The sequence below is a fragment of the Ascidia mentula genome, chromosome 7 (assembly GCF_947561715.1).
Source record: "Ascidia mentula chromosome 7, kaAscMent1.1, whole genome shotgun sequence".
NCBI classification, from domain to species: Eukaryota; Metazoa; Chordata; class Ascidiacea; order Phlebobranchia; family Ascidiidae; genus Ascidia; species Ascidia mentula.
This window is the reverse complement of record NC_138572.1, coordinates 12,489,053-12,502,433: the sequence shown is the minus strand read 5'-3', so window position 1 is coordinate 12,502,433 and position 13,381 is coordinate 12,489,053. Positions and strand designations below refer to the sequence as shown.

At 40.1% G+C, this 13,381-nt stretch overlaps 1 protein-coding gene across 1 annotated transcript; it reads left to right on the top strand.

The window, feature by feature from the left end:
• Positions 1-3,129, top strand: LOC145908961 (uncharacterized). The gene is made up of 6 exons (XM_082996278.1): positions 1-83; positions 411-520; positions 1,124-1,579; positions 1,830-2,115; positions 2,343-2,484; positions 2,690-3,129. Exons 1-6 carry the CDS (start codon positions 17-19, stop codon positions 2,955-2,957), a joined length of 1,329 nt encoding a protein of 442 aa, XP_082852404.1. The 5' UTR covers positions 1-16; the 3' UTR covers positions 2,958-3,129.
• Positions 3,130-13,381: the final 10,252 nt, after the last annotated feature.

Here is a 13,381-nt window from a genome sequence, read left to right as displayed (position 1 = left end):
TTGTATTTAAACAACCATGACAGGTCAAACATACGAATTGAACGAAAACCACTGGAGAATTCCTGATGATCAGGGAGTTCACGGTAAATATTATGTAAGCAAGTCGTAACTACTTGAATGTAGACTTTCTGAAGCCTAGCTTTAAATAATAAGACTTCATAATCTTTGTTGTCAAACACATTTAAAGACCCGCATATTTTATTAGGTTGTTTTGTAAAACATTAAATAAGAACCACGAAGTAATTTAGTCTGTAGTAAAGCTGTAGAATTGGCAATCGATACAATCAATTCTGTGCAAATCTACACATTGTTTTGGTGCGATTGGTACATTATTAAATTGCTTTATCGAGAACATGTTTTGCTTTTATAAAATATGCGATCGTTGAGATTTCATTGTGTGTTCTGCAAAGGTCGCAGCAAGAGTGACGTGGAAGCGGTTAAGAGATGGAAAATTGCGACGACATTTGTGTTTCTTGTGGCATTGGTTGGATTTGGTGTCGCAGTCGTTGCTTTGGCTGAGGTATATTTTCGTTTGTAAATAATTTAATTTGCACATAACTGTTAATTTGGCTTTACAACTAATTTGTGTGTACGGTATTTGAATGGATTGCTACCTTAATACTCACAAAACCTTCCGTTTATGTTTTTTACATTTTCCCGCATGTTATAACGTCTGATTGCATTTTAACTTCAAATATTGAAACTGTGCAGATTTGCCTTGTAATGCTGCAGTAATGACACAATTAAACAAAAAATTTGAATATTATTTGAATAAGTCTCAAAAATCCCGCCTCTGTACGCACACGCTAATACGTGACGAACTCCCCTTTTTCCCAGCATTTGTTTGCATGATATTTTATATGGTGACGTCACGTCTCTGCGACAGCCTTTCCTTTATTCTGTTCAATTCACATAATTACGTGTATTTATAGCAAAAAATCATCTAAATGGAAAATACAAAAAAACAACTTTATTTTTATGTTCACATCGCAAATTAAATTTTGATCTCAGTGGAAATTTATAAAATTAGCGAAGTGAATATGAAATTAAAATGCAATAATTGAGCATTCATGATGTCGATGCTAGCAAACTTTTACTCATTTGCTGACTTTTCAATTCAAAGCTGAAGAACCAGAAACCTCCGAAACCAAACGACGAACCCAAAACAAGTTTCCAAATTATGACCGTCAACCAATCTCTTCTCACACAAGGAAACGAGCTTGAAAAAGTGGAATCGTCCATCAATGAATTGAAACAAATCTTGAACTCACAAGACACAAGCAGCAAAACAAACACCGACAGAGTAAACAAGACTGTTATAAACATACAAAGTCGTATACAAGCTTTAGGTAGATCGGTGCTGGGGACCCAAAACCAGCTGTCGTCGGTGGAAGGTTCGGTGAATTCCCTAATTAAATCAGTGCGACGAGTGAGTGAAGGTTTACGTCACGACAACACAACTGCAAGGAACAGGGCAAAGATGATTGACGCTACGTTGGCACGACATGGAAGCGAATTGACAAAATTGCAGGGAGCGCTGAAAAATGCAAGCAATCAACTGAATTCTGTCAAAAATACGGTTTGTATCAATTTTAACATTTCCTACGTCTATACACTAACTTACTGGCGTGCATGCGAAAATAATAACTCTTGTTTAAAATACAACAGTCTATGCTTTTTGAATTCTTGTGCGTGAACGCTGAAAGTTGGTAAATTCCTCAAATGACAATTGATGTAAATGCTTTCTTAAGAACAATGTAAACGATTGCTTTGTGAGGTTGTGTTTTCGTTGACAAGGAAAGGCAAATAAAACATAAATTGTATTGCAGGTCAGTTCACTAATCGGCAGATCGGATTCCCAATCGAAAAACAACACAAAATTACAAGGGCAGATCAACTCTCTCTTCGACAAACAATCAAATGATGTTTCAACATTGAAACAAACCCTAACTTTCCTTAACCAATCATTAGAACAGGCTACGCAAAAGCTCAACAACCGACTTAAAACCGTCAACACATCATTGTCCAACACAACTTACAGATTACAGAAAGATGCAAATGCTCTAAAGACAAAAGTGGCAGCAGCCGAGCGTAATATCAGTAAACTTCAGAAAGGTAAACTAAAATATGTTTAATAGAGCCAGTAATCTTTTTTTATAGTGACCTGCAGACAGGGCTATTGTTTCGACCTTAAAGTCTTACCGGCTATTGCAGATATGGTGCGACTTACAACGATCTCGTCAGCTAATTAGCCGACAATACTGTCTGCAGCTGACTATTAAAAATACGCTTGTTTATATCAACATAACCAATTACTACAAATGTATTTATATTTATTTCAGACATTGGATGGGTTCCAGTATTTAATGGTTACGAATACTTGGTGAAACGATCCGGAAATAATTTCAACGATTCCAGAAAGTTCTGTAAGAGCAAGGGAGGTGATCTGGCGGCGGTTGGACTTCGATCGAACGACACCAGAACGTGAGTTGAAAACACAATCTAAAATGTTTGGCTTTTAAAGTTTTACTTTAAATTATGTAAAGATCTACAAAATTAAAATATTTGTAGTAATTAACCACGAGGAAAATTTTGTGCATGGTAATAATTAAGATTTTTGTTTAAAATTGTTTGTACGTTTAATTTATACTGGAAATGCGGTTATCTGACACAAAAATTTTGCCACCAGGCACATTGCGGAAAACTTCTTCGCCTCTAATACGCGTTACAGCATTTGGATTGGGTTGACTGACATGTTTGTTGAAGGGGAATGGTATTATGTTGATCAAGTGAAGGCAACAAAAGCAAACACAGACTTCGTACCTGGTGAACCAAATAATTACAGGGGAAGACAAGATTGCAGTTACATGCACAAGTTTACCAATGGCTACCAAATGGCTGATTATTACTGTACAAGCCTTTTCTCGGCGCTTTGTGAGCGAAAAATAGGTTACTAGAATGTAAATAACGTTTCCTGTATTGATTATTTAATGAAAACTTTTTTCTTCAATGAAAGACTGAACGGACGGACATGTACATATTGGAATTTTTTGCTTGCGAATTTTTCATGTAAATTTTGTTTGCGTTTCTTTGTATCCATGGTTTAAAATTTTTGTTGTAAAGGCCGTGTCACACCATTCCTTAACCTGATGGGTTTTATTCATCAAAAATGAAAAAAAAATAGTAATATTTTAATATAAAAGTGATTTTTAATTAAAACACACAGGTAAAACGTATATTATAGCGCGTTATATTTAAACAGTCCACATTTTTTTAAAAGATAAAGGACGAAATTAGTTGTATTTCATAAAATCCAATACATTTTTTAGGGCAAAACTACAACATGGCATTTTAGCCAATGTATTTTCATTTCGCGTAAAGTGGTTTATGCGTTTCCTTTATTCTATGGTTTGCCACAAACGTCACAAATGCATATTAGTTGTAAATTCTCAATCGAGGCCTGCATTTTCGCTGCAGTGATCTAATTCCATCGCGGCGTCATTTGTGAGCAAAATTTTGTTAATTGTTTGTATAATGCATGCCCATTTTCGTACATAAATCGAAGCGATAACGCTGGAGTGCTGTAAATTACATTTGCTTGAATCATTGGCTTGCCATGGTCTCGCTTAGTTAGACAATATATGTATCACAGTACGGACAAATATAGTTTGTTGTAGAGTGGTACATTAAAGGAGTCTACCCGTACGGACAAAAAAACATTTGAAACTCAAGTTCACTGTGATTTCTGTCCATCTACGTTTTTTATATTTCTTATTTTTGAAAGAGTCCCGGTACTAAGCGGCCAAACAAATAAGCTCTTCACACAATGAGTTTTTCGCGTTACTGCCACGCATACATAGTCTCAGGTCACCACACCCAGAAGTAGACATCGATATCATATTAGCGGACGCTAAAAATTGGGACGACGGATATTTCTCCATGGGCGAAGACGTGTCTCTGTATGCTGAAGAACGGGTGCGGGAATGAAGTATGCGCCAGCTGGCTTTACGACATCATTAGCTGAGTTAGCTTGTGTAGAGTCGCCCTGTCACTTAACAAACGTAAGTCGAGAGAAGTCGCCCCTGCTTGACTTTAGTCTATTGTAATGTACTGTCTGGACCCTGTCGTCATCGCCATGAATTTCATACCTGACGGGAGGTAACCGCTTGGTGATAGTGTGTGAGCCCTTGTATAGCAAGTGTAAGTTTATTTTTCATGAACCCCCAGGACCACATTGCGCAACAACATCTGGTCCCCAACACAAACCTCCTGTGCGTTGCTTTCGAATCATAGCGTTGTTTCATCTTTACAGACAACTTTTCACCACCTCCTGGATCAGTTTCATCCTATCCTTCAGGTCGCCAATGTGGTGATTCGAAGACAAAACCTCCGTGGTGCATCCATTGTTCCTTTCCACGCAACCGTTACTAGCTGGCATGTGAAACTTGCGAATTAGTGAAACATGACACTTTCAAAGTTTTCGTGTTGATCGGGATGAAATCGACCAGGAACACCGTGAACTGTGAGCCAGCGGTGATACAGCAGGCTAGCGGTTTCTTCTGCAGTCATCGACTGCATTGGCCAAGCTTGCATGTATTTTGAAACTATGTCGGACACAACAAGGATATACGTGTATCCACGGTAGGTCGTAGGCAGTCCGCCCGGTGTATCTATTTCCAACCTTTCCATATGCTACGTTTCGCAGGACGGTACAAGTGGAGTTCGGCGAGTTTTGGGCGACAGCTTTCGGGTATCGCAAACTGGGCATGTGAGACAGTGCTCTACTACTAAACTTCGACACGCTCCTGTGTACGCTCTTTTCCCATGTGGCCTCATCCGTGGTTACGGTCATGTAACAGCTCTAAAATTACTTTTCTTTCCGTCTGTTGAACCAACAGTTGAAGCGGTTACCGGAAGCATCGCCTTTGCACGTTTTTTTTGTTTCCACAGCCATCGGAATGTTGCGTGGTCAGTGCGAAGAAAAAACAATTGTATAAATAACAACGAAATTGTTGAACAGCGTACATTACAGCCAGCAGATTCTTTCTGGTTGTAGAATAATTTTTCTCACACACGCAATCGGGTGCTCTTTTCCATCAGCAACTTCCATTAGCAACCTTATAAAGAACTTCTTCTTCCATCGGAGGCAGTTTAAGGTCTTTGACTCCCATTTCTTGTAACGTATTGTTCAAGCTGGAGATGTCTGTGTCCTGCATCTCTTGCTGGTTGATACCGGTTTCCTTGTACAGCAGTGACGATTCTTGCAGGGCAAACCTGAAACTTGTCGATTACATTATTATTACCCACGACAAAAACATTACTTCGTGGGAGATCTTATGAGTCCCCACACAATCTGAAACTGGTTTAGGTAACAAGGGCAACTTCAGGTTTCCTGCTGTTAGTGTCGTATAATTGTAGTTAACAATGCATGAGTTGGCCTGAAGGAAATTCAGACCTAATTTACCATTCGGAAAGCTGAGGGGAATACTAAAACCTATCATTCACCCTGCATCCCTTCTCATGTAGCTGCCGTACTTCTTCACGAAGCTCCGCAATTTGCTCTACTGCGGAGCTTAGATCAAGGTTTGAAGCTTTGGTAGGTGCCACAGCAAAGATGTCTTGCCCCTGTGTACCCAGTTGAAGTGTCACTGTAGATTGTCTCTCTACTGGCTTGTTGGAAGGACGGAGTGCCTTCCGAAATGGATGATTTGGAAATTTTGTCCGCTAAAGACCGGTTTCCCAGACCGTTCGCAAAGGAGTTTTTAAGGGAACTTTGCTCTTCTTTTGAGTAAGCTTTTTGTCCCAGCTTGTAATACTTCAACAACCAGCCTTTTAGTCTCTTCTGGCAGCTGATGCAGAAAGGGGCTGTTTCGCGCTATTGCGTGAGGCAGAGTTGTTGGTAACTAGACAACCGAGCGCTTTCAATTCACCATAGGCTTGCCTCATATCAAACACAAGGTCCTCCGGCAAGCATAATAAAAAAGCGTGGCGCTTGGTTGCCATCCACACCAGCAGAAAAGCTTTCAAAAGCATCGACAAATTGTAAAAAGTTTGAGCTTTGCTCAAAACGCGGCATGCTGGGGCAGTGAAAATCCTCTTTTCTTTACATCCACTACAAGTGCAGGTCCTGGCGTGCTCGCCAATGTAACGTTTATCTTTTTCAAAGCTCGTAGGCCCTGCTTAAAACCAGTAGGGTATATATGCCGTTAATAAAAACGTAAAGCGGCCAAACGAAACGGCTTTTCACACCACGAATCCTACGCGTTACTGCCACGTATACTTAATCTCAGGTCACCACGCCCAGAAGTAGTCATAGATAACATATTAACGAACGCTAGAGGCGGTAAGAAGATGGCGATAAAAATAAGTAACACTAAGTTGTGAAAATATGACCTTCTGAATCATGCTGTGAGTAGAACTTACTGACAATGTTCTGATTTGGCCTAAATTTAGATTCGGACGAATATTGAAATTGACGAACCTTGCGGATCCCAACACTATATTCACCCACTATCTTACGTTTACATTGATTGGGTGCAGACATCACCTAACAATAAATTTATTGTAAATAGAAAAGTGATTTTCACGAACTGGACAAACTTGTAAGAAACCGTAAAACAAATGTTCGATAATGATTTGTATATTTGCCAAAATGTAATTGATAAACAAAAATAAATAAATAAAGTGCCAGTTGTGTGTGAATGCAAATGAATACCCGAAATTCTGTCGAACCCGCAATGTCACCTGCCACTCTTCGAAATTGTGCGGTCTATTCCGGTCGCTTTAAAAGTTCATTTAAAGGAGGAAAATATTTTTCCTATGTGGTTAGGTATTGCGCATATTTGTACCCCTATGTCATGCAAGTAGAAACATAAACTTTTGTTTTTCCGTTAATGACAAAGCAGATAGATTTTGTATAGATCCAGGAGGTGATTGCCATTTCACGTCAATTGCTAGAATAAAGCGCATGAGAAGTACAACGTAAACTGTCTATTTGAACAGAACTACTTGTATATTGTGGTCTATGGTTTCTGTAGAGACTGAAACTTCATAAAATGCAGTCCAAATATGCATTATTGGCTTTGACAGATATCAAAAGTTTTGGACTAAATTCTTATCTCCGTCTCTGTGATTAACTGATGTTTAAATACCGGTTACTTACCAACTGTGACTTAGGTTCTAATGACAACAAAGTTGCTGTTGCCTTAAAAGTCTTTAATAACTCTGAGATGAATTGACAATGTGCGGATAGCCAGGGTATTTGTATTAACCGACCAATTAGGGCGGCAATAGCTTCACTAATCACAAAAAAGCGTTGTTCTATAGTAATGACGAAAATTAGTTAGATTGAACAGAAACGGACATGCATGGTTGATTATTTTGCAAATGGTATATTTTTACCGGTTACAACAATCACATTAATCGCAAAGTACAATAACAACTTTGTGTCTTTAACACAAACAGAACATAACATATTTTAGGTTAGGAGCTTCATGTGTTCAACCTTGATTGTTACGAAACAAGATCACGATAAATTGTTTTTATGCTTTACAAAGGAATACATTCCGCCATCCTAACCAGGATTCATTCTTTAGGTCTTGGCATCACCCACATTTTATGAAAATCGGATTCAGCAAAAAGTGTCGATAAAAATGAAACACATTTATAGAAATATTTATTAAATTTACTGAACTTTTTATCAAACAAAGATTCGCAAAACTGATTAACGAAATCCCAATCAGACAAGATTGCCATCATTGGTATCTCAAGTTGTTCGGCATCAGCAATTTCCTCGTCACAGTTTGCGTTACGTTTTTCTTTAAACTGAGATAAACACTGTTTACAGTGATCTGACAAACTATTTTTTGATGTCCACTTTCTATGAGGCATCTACAAAATTAAAAAATAATGGAAAAATTGCAAAACTTGTACAATTTACCAAGCACCCATTATCATTAGAAACAAACCTTTTTTCACATCGTCATTGATTTTTTTCACAAAAAGTCTTTTGGCTTTTTGTGCTATTTCTATTTCAAAATCCTAAACGTAAGGATGATAAACTGGAATATTTAAAGCTACGTTGACATAAACACTCACCCAACACATCGCGTTGTGTGTTTCTTGCGTTTTAATCCACTCGTCAACGATTTCGTAGAGAGTCTGTTCTCTTTCCATCAACCAGTCAAAAACATTGTCTTCTGCAAATATCTGCATTTCAGTTAGGAGTAGTTAGATGATAACTCGATAAGCAGCATGAAAACAGTCGTTTTGACCTTATTGCGTCCTTCGCTTTCAAGAATTTCTATTTCAGCCTTGTCGTCATTGTTACGTTCACGTGTTCACGTAACATGGACATTGGACATTGGACATTTACGCATATCATGAACATTAATCACAAATAGCCAAATTACGTCATTAAAGTTCGGGACCTTTCAAATTCGGACTGTATACTGCGGTAAAATAGGGATGCGCATTCGTCGGTGACCTCATTTCCCAATTTACGGTAGAACTATACTTTTGCAAACATCTCACGCCATTCTCACGCGATGTTCGTTGTTTTGTTTGATTGACATGTGGTCACTTCGCTGACCAACCCTTTTGCTTGCACGCGATCTATTCTACTGACCAGTCTTTGAGCTCGCACGCTTTGTGTTCGCACGAGATCTGTACGCGAACCGTACAGTCATTGTTTGCATAGGGTTCGCTTCTCACGTAATTGTCGCAATGCATCAATTGTTCTGGTTTGGTTTTCAAGTACTTGTTTTGTGAAGGGATGGGCTACTGTCCATCAACATAAGAATAGCTTTTGTCATGGTAACTTCGAACTGACTTTTTTCTTATGGTGACTTTTATCGTAGTGTATATATATGTGTACGCTTCCTGGACTAACCTAGACACAGTCTTAAACTCGTCTCATGCTCAATCTTAGTTTCGGTATCTGTCTAATGCAACTATGCTTTGTTTGTAATCAGTTTATCTCGTGATCTCGTAACTTGTAATTTCGATTCGATATACTTCTCAATATAATCATGTATCCTTAATCTAATAAATGGTAAAGTAATTTTGCATCAGGTTTGCAATTGAAATCAGATCAGAAAACACAGAAGTTAGAACTCACGTGTGGCCTTATGTCAAATGAATTAGTCAAATAGGATTTCGTTATCAAGGGTTAATTAATCTTGTTGATATCAAACGTTAAGTTAACAACATTTGGCATATAGGTCGCAACAGTCATCATCAGTGTTTTGTACAAGTAACAAACTGGATCACATCTAACGCTTCAGGATATACTTGTTCGGATTTAGAAAAAAGTTAGTAAGTTGTGTAATGAACAAAAAAAAACATTTTTTTTCTTTTAAATCTTCAGGAACCAAGAGGAGGTGTTCGGTAAATTCATCGGTAGCTGTTGTTTGAAAAGTTTCCAGTTTTTCCCTTAAATGTTCTTGTTGTATTCTTGTATTGCAAAGCATCAGGCAATAGCACGTACAAATTAAGACTAGCCCTTGGATAATGCAACCGTGGTTATATTGGGAACGCGGCTAATCACATTCCTGTGCAATTAACGTTGGAATGTTTGCAGGGTGCGAAATCATCCGATACAGGGTATGAAAAATGTCGCACTTCAATGAACACAACACCTCCCCAACAAGATTATAATGATGTAACACTTAAATTACATTTGAAATAATTGTCGCGGTTTGCGCGTGCGATTTGAACGTCGAAGGTTCAAAGGTCCATACTCCGGTAGGATCGGAAGAGTATTTCTCTCTGGAACTACTACCTCGGGCTCATCGTGAATTACATCATCGCGCTCATCATGAACTGAAACATGATCATGAACAGGTGTGTCAGTAATGTTACTCGGTGGAGACGACACTTGATATATCTGGTTTACCGCCAGGCTCCTCGTCTTCTGTGGAAGTGTATCGTGGACGGAGTTGTTCCACATGTCTCCGCCACACTGCACCATTTGGATACACGCGAACATCAACACTGCGTGATCCATGACGTTTAACGACAGTTGCAGGCACCCATCGTGCTTGACGTCGATCTTTTGTACCGAAATGCAAAGTATAGCATGGATATCCGACTTGGTACGAGATATTCTTGCGATTTTTCCGAGCTTGTTCGGACTTCGAAGCAAGTCTCGTTTGCAGACCTTGCGCCACGTGTACAGGCGATGGCAAGAGTATGTCCAACTTTGTGCGGATTTGACGACCGTTTAACAATTCACTTGGTGAATAGCTGTTCGTCGTAGGAGTTCTTCTGTACTGCATTAGGAACTCTTGTAAAGCATGTTTTGGTGGTCTTTCTGCCGCACCATTCGTTGCAGGGAGTTGCAGAATTCTTGGAATTCTTCTGAACGAAATGTTGGTGCATTATCCGTCACTATGATGTGAGGATATCCAAAATGCGCAAAATCCATTTCCAACAAGTCGATAGTGGCTCTTGCAGTAATTCACTGAGTGGGGTGAATCACAGGATACTTCGAATAGCTGTCAATCAAGACCAACCAATTATGACCCATAAAGTTGATTGCGTGGTCCATATGAATTCTGCTCCACGGTTACTCTGGGAGTGCCCAGCACTTCTGGCCAAACTTCTAATTTGTTGCACATGACTCACATTTACAACATAAATCAACAATGTCGCTGTCAATGTTCGGCCAATATACCGCGGTTCGTGCCAGCTGCTTCATTTTCTGCATACTGAAGTGTCCTTGGTGAAGTAACCCCAGAACCTTAGGTCGCAGTACCTCAGGAATGACAATGCGAGAACCGTAGAACAAACACCCGTGACAAGAACTGAGCGATTGCGAAAAGTTTTGAAATAGTTTAAGAGCCAAGTCTGTAATACTTCTGGGCCAACCATCCTTAGTGTATCGCATGATCGTCGATAACATACGATCTTTTGCAGACTCTCTTTTCAGAGCCCATGAAACCGCTGGTTTCACTTGAAGACTAATTGACCGAATCGTGCAAACTGTATCCACGTCATGACACCTCTCTTCCTCGTCAAAAGCATTGTCCGGCGCAGCTGGCAATCGACTCAAAACATCGGCGTTTTGGTGTTCCGTTGTTTTGCGATACTCAATTGTGTACTCAAATTGGTTAAGGAATAAAGCCCATCGAGCCAATCGATTTGCTGCCAAGCTTAGCACGACTTTATTCGGACCAAAAAGACTCAGCAATGGTTTGTGATCCGTCAACAGTATAAACTTCCCACCGAACAAATATTGGTAGAACTTTTTCAGTGCAAAAATAATGGCCAGGGCCTCCTTTTGAATCTGGCAGTAGTTTCTTTGACTTTCGGTAAGCGTTTTTAAAGCATTTGCAATAGGACGCTCGCTTCCGTCTGGGTACCGGTGAAATAGGACAGCTCCAATGCCGACATTTGAAGCGTCACAAGATAGACCAACAGGAAGCTTGGGGTCGAAGTGAGCTAAAACATTATTGCTTGAAAGTAGCTTCTTCAGTTGGTTGAAGGCCTCCTGTTCTTCAGTTCCCCAACTCCAATGTCTTCCTTTTCTCATTTATGAAGAGGCTCATCAATCTTTGAAAAATTTGGTGGCAGAAATTTCCCATAAAACTGCACAGCACCGAGAAACGATCGTAGTGAAGAGACGTCTTTTGGAGGAGGCATCTTTATCACATCGTTCACCTTTTTTTCCTTTCTCCACCCCATTTCGGGAAAGGGTGTGCCCCAAGTATTCCAATTTTTCTCGGGCAAACTGGCATTTTTCTAATCGACACCGCAGACCCTTCTCACTCAGACGCTGGAGCAAACGTCGAAGATTTCGCAGATGCTCTTCGGATGTGAAGCCACTGACCAAAATGTCATCCAGATACACGGCAACTCCGGATAGGTCACTTGTAAGATCATCCATAACGTTCTGGAAATAACCAGGTGCCGAAGAAATTCCAAAAGGCAAGACATTCTGCAGCAGGACTCCTCGGTGTGTTCTGAGAGCCAGTCTTTTACTGCTTTCTGGAGTCAGGCTGATCTGGTTGTAGGCGTCTGCCAGATCAATTTTCGTGAAACAGTCCACCTCCCAATCTCCTCATCAGCTGCTCGGGGGGCGGCAACGGGTGTCGATGGGCTTCTAGTTGGTGATTCACCGTGACAGAATAGTCACCACAAACTCGTATGTTTGCCCTGGTTTGACCAGATAACAAAGCTTTACGAACTGGTACAACAGGTGTTCCCCATTCATTGAACTTTACCGGAGTCCATATCCCTCTCGCAATCCCTGCATCGTACGCTTGGCTTAGATCCTCTTGCAAGGCAATGGGAACAGCTCTTGGCTTGCAATATGGTGGACGTGCATCATACTTAAACTGGACGTCGAGCTGGTAACAATTGAGAGAACCCAATTCAGATTCAAACAACTGTGGAAACTCTTGTGTTTGACATGCATTCTGTAGGTTATCATCGTGAATGGTGTTAACGGGCCTTGATGCCTCATCTCTCCCATAGAGAAGACGGTCAAGAGAAATCATCAGTCGCCGGATGCCGTCACGACCAAGAAGGTTAAGTCGTTGAATGTCAGTAACAAGAAATGTTACCTTCGTTTCCTCAGAGTCATATTCTGCATCCACAGTGAAATAGCCGAGAACTGGCATGGGATGAGCTGTTGCGGACTGGTAGCGCAAATCCTGTTTTCGAAGTTGTGGGCAGCCTAAGAATTTCCACACAGCTTTGGATACAAAGTTGGCTCCCGCCGCCGTATCCACTTCCAGCAAGCAGGACTTTGTGTTGATAAGGATCTGTACCTCCAACTTCGGTGTTTCTGGTGCATCAACGTTTCTGAACACGCTGTTAATAGATATGTACTTCACCTCCGTCGGACCGTGCTGTTGCCTTTTCTTGTTGCAAACCGATTGTAGATGACCTCTCCGCTTGCAAAAATTGCAGATAGCTTGCTTGAAACGACATTCGTCAGCAAGGTGATTCTTCTTTTCACATCGGTAGCATGCAACTCCTTCTTTCTTCACAGCATCTTTGGAATATGAAGACTTACTGTAATTTTTGCGAAACTTGCCCACCTTGTTCACGAATCCGGGCTGAGAACCGAAGGGAATAGGAATGCTGTTATGGAATTGAAACAACCACGTTTAGCTGCCAAACACAAACTTGCCTACGAAGATAACAATGTTATGTCAATAATTTTTTCACTAAACTTTCACTTTTTTGAGGTTGGTAGGCATAGTACAAGAGCTAAGAGACTAAGTATATACTCAGAATTATGAGAAAACCCGTGAGTTGTGTTCCTAAGAGACTAAACTTGGTATTACAGTAAAGCAAAACACAAAAAATCAGAGCAAGAAAAAAGATGCTTCAGACCCTTCAGATCAAACTTTACAATGCATATTCGGATATA